The sequence below is a fragment of the Coenobita brevimanus genome, chromosome 55 (assembly GCF_032717465.1).
Source record: "Coenobita brevimanus isolate Jiangsu-jjx chromosome 55, ASM3271746v2, whole genome shotgun sequence".
Classification (NCBI taxonomy): Eukaryota; Metazoa; Arthropoda; class Malacostraca; order Decapoda; family Coenobitidae; genus Coenobita; species Coenobita brevimanus.
The window spans coordinates 29,736,737-29,744,568 of NC_137008.1; the positions used below are offsets into that span (position 1 = coordinate 29,736,737).

General features: G+C 43.2%; 1 protein-coding gene across 1 annotated transcript; it reads left to right on the plus strand.

Moving 5' to 3' along the window:
* The first annotated feature begins 416 nt into the window (after positions 1-416).
* Positions 417-2,120, plus strand: LOC145401286 (uncharacterized). The gene has a single exon (XM_080273614.1). It carries the CDS (start codon positions 417-419, stop codon positions 2,118-2,120), a length of 1,704 nt encoding a protein of 567 aa, XP_080129740.1.
* Positions 2,121-7,832: the final 5,712 nt, after the last annotated feature.

Genomic DNA, 7,832 nt, shown 5'->3' on the forward strand with positions numbered 1-7,832 from the left:
TGCTGCCTATTATGCTCCATTCACTCTACGAGAACTGGACGACGTTTGTCTTCGATTACCCCTACATCTCCAGGTGAGGACAACATCCTCTATTCAATGCTCACAAATTTGCCTTTTGTTAAGAAGTTCCTCCTAAACATCATTAACGAAATTTGGGAAACGGGCATTTTTCCTGCCAGTTGGAAAGTTTCCCTCATTATTTCCATCTGTAAGCCAAACAAAAATCCCCTTTTGGCTACCAGCTATAGGCCTATAGCACTGACCAGCTATGTTTGTAAGATGATGGAAAAGCTACTTAATGCAAAGTTAGTGTGGTACTTAGAATCCAAAAAGCTGCTTTCTCCTTACCAGTTTGGGTTTCAGAAGAACCATTCGACACTAGACCCCCTCCTGATCCTCTCAAATAAAATCCAGCAATGACTATTGGGGTGATTTTTGACCTTGAGAAGGTGTACGACACAACCGAGCACACTAGTATTCATCTTCAGCTGTCTCGATATGGCATAGAGGGAAATATGTTTTGTTTTATCCGCTGCTTCTTGTCGGAACTTTACATTAAGGTTCGTGTCGGAAATGTTGTATCCAGCCCTTATAGGCAAGAGGGTGTTCCCCAAGGCAGCATTCTTAGTGTCACATGTTTCACTGTGGCTATCAATGGTGTTCTCGATCAGATATCCCGCCCCATGTTGGGCTCCCTGTATGCTGATGATTTGGCAATTTGTGTGTCTGGCCACGACGCAGTCGAGATTAGTCATCACCTGCAAAAGTCCATTAATACTATTTGTCGTTGGGCTGATGATAATGGTTTTTGCTTTTCAGCTTCCAAGACTGTTGCAATCCACTTCACTAGAAGCACACGCCAGGAGATTGTCCCACAACTAAAGTTAAATGATGACGTCATCCCTTTTGAGACGGAGGTTAAGTTTCTGGGCATGATCTTTGACTCATGTCTCTCTTGGTCACAGCACATTGATTATCTGAAGCTTAAAGTCAAGAAATCATTGAATATCCTTAGGGTGGTCTCTGGTTTTGATAGGGATGCTGATAGGAACTCCCTTCTCAGGTTTTATAACTCTTTGTGCCGGTCACAGATTGACTATGCTTGCCAAAATTATTCCTTTGCATGTAAGACTAAACTTTATGAGCTTGATGTGCTCCACAATACGGGTCTACGACTGTGCTCGGGCACCTTCAGCACTTCCCCTGTGGAGAGTTTATATGTAGATACAGACCAGCTTCCTCTGGACTTATTTAGGCATGAGTTAGGGCTTCGCTACAGTGCGCGAATTAAGAGCAATTGTTACACCAATCCTTGTGTTGATGTTCTGTTGCAGTGTGACTCGTCTAAGTTCTGTGGTCCAAGAGCCTCTATACCATTCCAGATTCGCATGGCACATGTGGGTGACACATTGCTCAGGGAACAAAAAATTGAACCAGTAAGCTACAGCAGTCTCCCTTCTTGGCTCATTCCGGAACCTAATGTGTGTCCCAAAACCATCTGTAGGAAAACCTCTTCGGATGAAGAAACTAAATTGAAATTTTTGTGCCATGACCTTCTCCACAGAGATTCAGTAAAGTTGTATACTGATGGCTCAAAGTCACCCCTTGGTGTAGGCTGTGCTGTTGTTCATAAAGGGGGTGTACATCTTGGATGGCTTTCAAACAATGCCTCTGTTCTCACTGCTGAACTAACTGCTACTGAGAAGGCTCTTGAAGAGGCTTACTCAATGCCGGGGAAGACGTTTTCAATATATTCAGACTCCTATGGAAGCTTGACCGCCATTAAGCAGTTTAACACATTCCACCCTATAATAAGGAAGATTCAGTCTTGGCTTTTGCGACTGGCTGCAAAGTATAAATTTGTTTTGTTCTGCTGGATACTGTCACATGTTAATCTCTGCTGGAACGAGTTTGCTGATAAGGAAGCAAAAGCGGCATGTTCTCTTCCTTCTGTTGGGTATAATAAGGTTCCCTATTCTGATTTGAAGACCGTTATCAGTAACTTTGTATGGTCTGAGTGGCAGACGAGATGGACTTCCCCCTCCCTGGCCAATAACTCGAAGTATAAAGAGATCCGGCCTTCGGTCTATGCCTTGTCATCCTCTTCTCAGGCTTGTTGAGGTTTTGAGATGAGGTCGACTAGGCTGCGATTTGGCCATATGTGTTTGATTCATGGGTTCCTTTTGGACCGAGGGGTCCCACCTCAGTGTGACATCTGTCATGTCACAATAACTTGCAGGCATATCTTATTGGACTGTCGACCTATGCCCGCTCTCGGGTGAAATTTTTTACAATTAAGGGATCCCTATCAGTTATTTTAGGTAATAAGCAAATGTTTCTAGCCTTATGGCATTTTTAAAGGGGACAGGGCTACACTGCAAGTTGTGATTAGTGTTGTCATTGTTATGTTTTAGGGCTTTCTGTCTACATCTGTTTTCATTTTACCTACAATTTTTAGCTGCATGATTATTGTGTAGTAGTTTTCTATATTTTTATACTCATTCTTTTAAACTATCGTCTTTCATATCTCACTCATCAGCGCGCTGAATGACCTTGCAGGTTCCAGTGCTTGGCCTTTGGCCTAAAATTCATATTCCATTCCATTCCATTCCAGGGAGAGATTAGGGAGTTGTGACATCCCTCTCCTAGATTTTAGAAAAATGGTCTGGTTAGGATATTTTGGATAAGATGAAGTGCAGTTGGTATTAAGAGAGGGAGAGAGAGAGAGAGAGAGGTGAAAGGAAATCTTGTAGGCCTGTATAAGAAAGAATGCCGGGTGGTGAGTGAAAATAAGTGTTGAGGTGGGGTTTGAGGACAGGTGATGGGTTGGTGTGTAAGAACAGGTGATAAAATGTGTGTGAAATCAGGTGCTTTGTTGGTGTGTGAAGGCAGGTGCTGGGCTGGTGCATGAGGCAGGTGCTGAGTTGGTGCATGAGGCTGGTGCTGGGGTGGTGCGTGAGGCAGGTGCTGCAGTGGTGCACAAGGCAGGTGCTGGGGTGGTGTGTGTGGGCGAGTCGTAGATGGTGTGTGAGGACTGGTACTGAGGTGACGTGTGAAGTGGGTTGGTGCACGAGGCAGTTGCTGCGGTAGTGTGCAAGGGCAGTTGCTGGGGTGGTGTGTGAGGGCAGGTGCAGGGGTGGTGTGTGCATGGTCTTTTGTTGGGATGGTGTGTGAAGACTGGTGCTGGGGTGGTGTGTAAGGGCAGCTGCTGATTTTTATTTATTTTTTTATGCAAGAAAGAAGGACACAAACGTCAGTAGCCCACAAACCATTCCTTCAAAAAAAAACAAAAACAAAAAAAAAAACAATACAAAAGAGAGCCAAATTCAAGATCCGTTCATTTCCAGATCTCTGGACACACTAAGTTTGAAAGACTGGAGATCATAGGAGGTAGAAAATACAGACAGAGGGAGACAGTTCCAGAGTTGACCTGTTGCATAAATGAAGGACTGGGAGTAACAGCTAACTCTTTTATTAGAGAGTTGGACAGAAAAGGAATGAGAGTTTGTTGCTAGACGGATGCTATGCACCAGTCGTAGAGGTGGAGGGATGCAAGCAGACAGCTCAGAGTAGCAGTGACCATTGAAGTTGAGATAGCAACGAGATAAAGATGCAACAGTGTGGCGAAGAGACACAGGATGAAGGAAGCCAGTAAGAGGAGGAGAGTTAATGAGACGAAAAACTTTTGACTCCACCCTATTGAGAACAGTGATCTGTGGGGAGCCTCCCCACACATGAGAGTTGTACTCTACACAGGGGCAAGTAAAACCGGTGTATAAATTCAACAACTGTGCAAGGGTAAAGGTTTAGAGTTGGCTTAGCACACCTAACCTCTTGGAAGCAGATTTTGCAAGAGATATAATACGATCTTTCCAAGATAAGTCCCGAGTAAATGAAACCCCAAGTATATTCAAGGATGATGCAGGATTGAGCTGGATATCATTAAACATTAGTGGGTACTCGTTGATAGATGTAAAAACCGAGTTTTTAATGCATTAAAAACAAGGTTATTTTTTACCCCAGTCAAAGATACGAGCCAAGTCAGACATTAGGTGTGCCATAGCCTCATCCCTTGCTTGTTGAAGTAATGGCTGAGATGGACGTTGCGGGAATCGAATGGAAAGGTGAAGGGTGGAATCATCAGAGTACGAGTGGATAGGGTTAGATGTACAGCTTAGAAGGTCATTGATGAATAAAAGGAAGAGAGTTGGTGATAGGACACAGCCCTGAGGAACGCCACTGTTGATAGATCTAGGAGAAGAACGATGGTCGTCTACAACGGCGGCTATAAAACGACCAGAAAGGAAGCTAGAGATGAAGGCACAGATAGAAGGATAGAAACCGTAAGAGGGCAGTTTGGAAATTAAAGATTTATGCCAGACTCGATTAAAAGCCTTTGAGATGTCAAGTGCAATGTCAAAGCTTTCGCCAAAGAAGCGAAAGGAGGATGACCAGGAGTCTGAAAGGTATGTGAGAAGATCACCAGTGGAGGGTCCCTGACAGAACCCATAGTGACGATCAGAAAGAAGGTTTGTGATAGGAAAGATGTTTTAAAAATGTTCTATTAAGAATTGACTCAAAAACTTTTGAGACACAGGATGTTTAAGCAACTGGACGATAGTTAGAGGGTTTGCAATGGTCACCCTTCTTTGGAACTGGCTGAATGAGGGCAAACTTGCCGCAAGAAGGAAAGGTACAAGCTGAAAGACAAAGGCGAAAGAGTTTACCTAGGCAGGGTGTAAGCACAGAAGCACAGTTCTTGAGGACAGTAGGAGGGACTCCATCAGGCCCATATGCCTTGTTAGTATCAAGGCCAGTGATGGCAGAAAATACATCATCTAAAGAAATTTTAATGTCAGCCATGAGGAAGTCAGAGGGGGGAAGTGATGGAGGAACAGCACCGGAATCATCTAAGGTGGAATAGGAGGAGAAAGTCTGAGCGATGAGATCTGCTTTATCAGTAGAAGAAATAGCTACAGAGCCATCAGAGTAGAAAAGAGGAGGGAAGGATGATGAGGTAAAATTGTTAGAAAGGTTTTTGGCAAGGTGCCAGAAAGAGCGGGAAGATTTCGAGTTGGGGAGTTGAGAGCATTTAGTACGGATGAAATTATTCTTAGCAGAGCAAAGAACAGACTTAGCATGATTCCGGGCAGAAACGTAGAGAAGATGTGATTCAGAGGTGAGTTGGCTGAGGTATCTTTAATAGGCCATCTCTTTGTTGCACACAGCGTTAGAACAAACGTGATTAAACCAAGGCTTTCTTGCATTAGTCAAAGGGTATGAGAACGGAATGTATGCTTCCATGCCCAAGACAATAACCTTTGTAATGCGCAAAGCACACTCAGATGGCTTCCAGCCATGGAAGCAATAATCATTCCAGGGAAAATCAAAGAAGTATTGCCTGAGGGCCTCCCAATCCGCAGCTCCAAAGTGCCACAATCGACGTTTCTTTGGAGGGTCCACGGGCTGTACTGGAGCAATAGGATAAGTCAAGGTAATAAGGTTGTGATTAGAGAAGCCCAACTGAGAGGAAAGATTAACAGTGTAAACCGAAGGATTAGTTGTAAGGAAGAGGCCAAGTATGTTGGAGCTCTCTCGAAGGTGATCAGGGATACGGGTAGGGTGTTGTACAAGCTGCTCTAGGTCATTAAGGATAGAAAAGATGTTGGCTTGTTTACCAGGTGGATCAGTGAAAGAAGAGGAGAGCCAAAGGTGGTGGTGAATGTTGAAATCTCCTAGAACGGAGATTTCAAAGAAAGAAGAAATGGATAGAATGTGTTCCATCATAGAAGTAAGATAGTCGAAGAATTTTTCATAGTCAGTAGAATTAAGGGATAAGTAATCAGCAGAGATATATTTAGTCAGAGAATGACAGGAAAGCCGAAGCCAGAGAGTAGAGAATTCAGAAGAACCAAGTTCAGTAACACGAAAGCAAGAGTAGTTGTTGCGTACATATACACAAGAGCCACCTTTGGCTTTGAAATGAGTAACGAAAGTAGGAGGAATCAGAAAAGGGTTTGCTGCCATTTACCTCAGACAGCTGAGTCTGTCAGGAAGAAAAGGTGAGGTTTACAGTAGAGGAGGAGAGGTGGTGCTCGACAGAGCGAAAGTTAGAGGAATGGCCGTGAATGTTGCAGAAATGAAGAAGTGAGTCAGACCGTAGTTCCAGGCATCTCGTTGAGTCGTCACCGGTTAGAGGGGTGGATGGAGGCATTTATGGTTCCCCCCCCCCCGGGACTCCGAGGCGTGGTTATTGTGTGCCATTTTTTAAAAATTTTGAGATGGAAGTGTAGTGTGTACTGTGCATGTACATTGGAGTTGACAGTTAGAGAAACTTGTACTGGAGAGCATGCTGGCCTACTCTTTGTGTTTCTGAAATACTGAAAAAGTTCAGCAAAGGGGGTCGGTCAGGAACTAGTCCGGAGGGCTGATGAAAAGGTAGCTCCAGCTGTCTCTCTCATTAGTTTTCCATCCACCTTGGGAGTACTGCCCTGCTCCTACTCCTCTGAGGAGTAGACTCTGGAACAAGTGCTGGGATGGTGTGTGAGGTCAGTTGCTGGGGTGGTGTTTGAGATTAGTTGATGAGGTGGTGTGTGAGGGCAGGTACTGGGTGTTGTGTGAGGGGAGGTGCTGCTTAGTGTGCGAGGGCAGGTGTTGGGATGGGGCGTAAGGCAGGTGCTGGGATGATGTGTAATGGCATGTGCTGCAGTGTTGCGGGATGGGAAGTGCTATGGTGGGATATGAAAGACTAGTTCTGGCCAGTCTCTTTGTGGAACTCATCTAGTTTATTTACATTTTCAAGCTAAAGCAGGCTTAAGGTAATCTATTTATTACTAACAGTTTGGAAGCAGAGACTCGACTTTCAGAATGGGTAGGAGATTCAGACATTTTCTTAACGTCCACTAAGGAAAGCGTATATATATATATATATATATATATATATATATATATATATATATATATATATATATATATATATATATATATATATATATATATATATATATTGCTGACAACTTTTAAGAAGACCAACGAACAGTGCATCAGCATTGATGGTTATGGTTTCCGGTGTGGTAGTGGATGTGTGACTTGGATATTTGCACTAAGGCAATTAGTCGAGAAAGCATGTATGAAGGGCATGATAATATAAGACATTTATAAACAAAACAAGCATTCAGTAGTATGAACAAGCAGATAGTACGGCTGGCCTTATGAGCTGCGGAGCTCAATTTGGAAACTCTTTGATGGGGCCACCAGGTTCACACTCAAGGTATGTAGAACGATAGAGATATTAATAAAGTCTGTTATAGACTTTATACCTCTATGGTAGAATGGAAAGCAATCAAAACGAGCGCTTATAAAGTGCATGTGAGTTAATGGACCAAATAGATCTAAGCTACATTTTTATATAAAATTGCACACATGTAAGCCTACAGGGAAACAAACAAAATGTGTAAATCACCACTGAAAAGTGCATAGTTCTCTATAAAACCTGCAGTAAGGTGTTAGGTGTATGTTGCAATATATAGTTGTGTGAACGTTACAAGACTAAAGTAGATTAGGCGTACCCTAGCTCCCTAGCGCGGGGCCCCCTTAGGCGCGGGGCTCACAATTTAAGTAAAGCCGGCTCTGGCAGAAAGAATATACAGTATATAAAGATGCTGTGAAAAGATCTGTAGTGATAGGCATTAAAATCAAATACGATGAAAGTAGCACCAGAGAAGACGGATCATTAACGTATATACTTCAATGAAACATTCATTTATATAATCTTCTGACAGCTTTAGAGAAAGCTTTCAAACTGGAGAGGTTAGATATAACCTTAAAAAAAA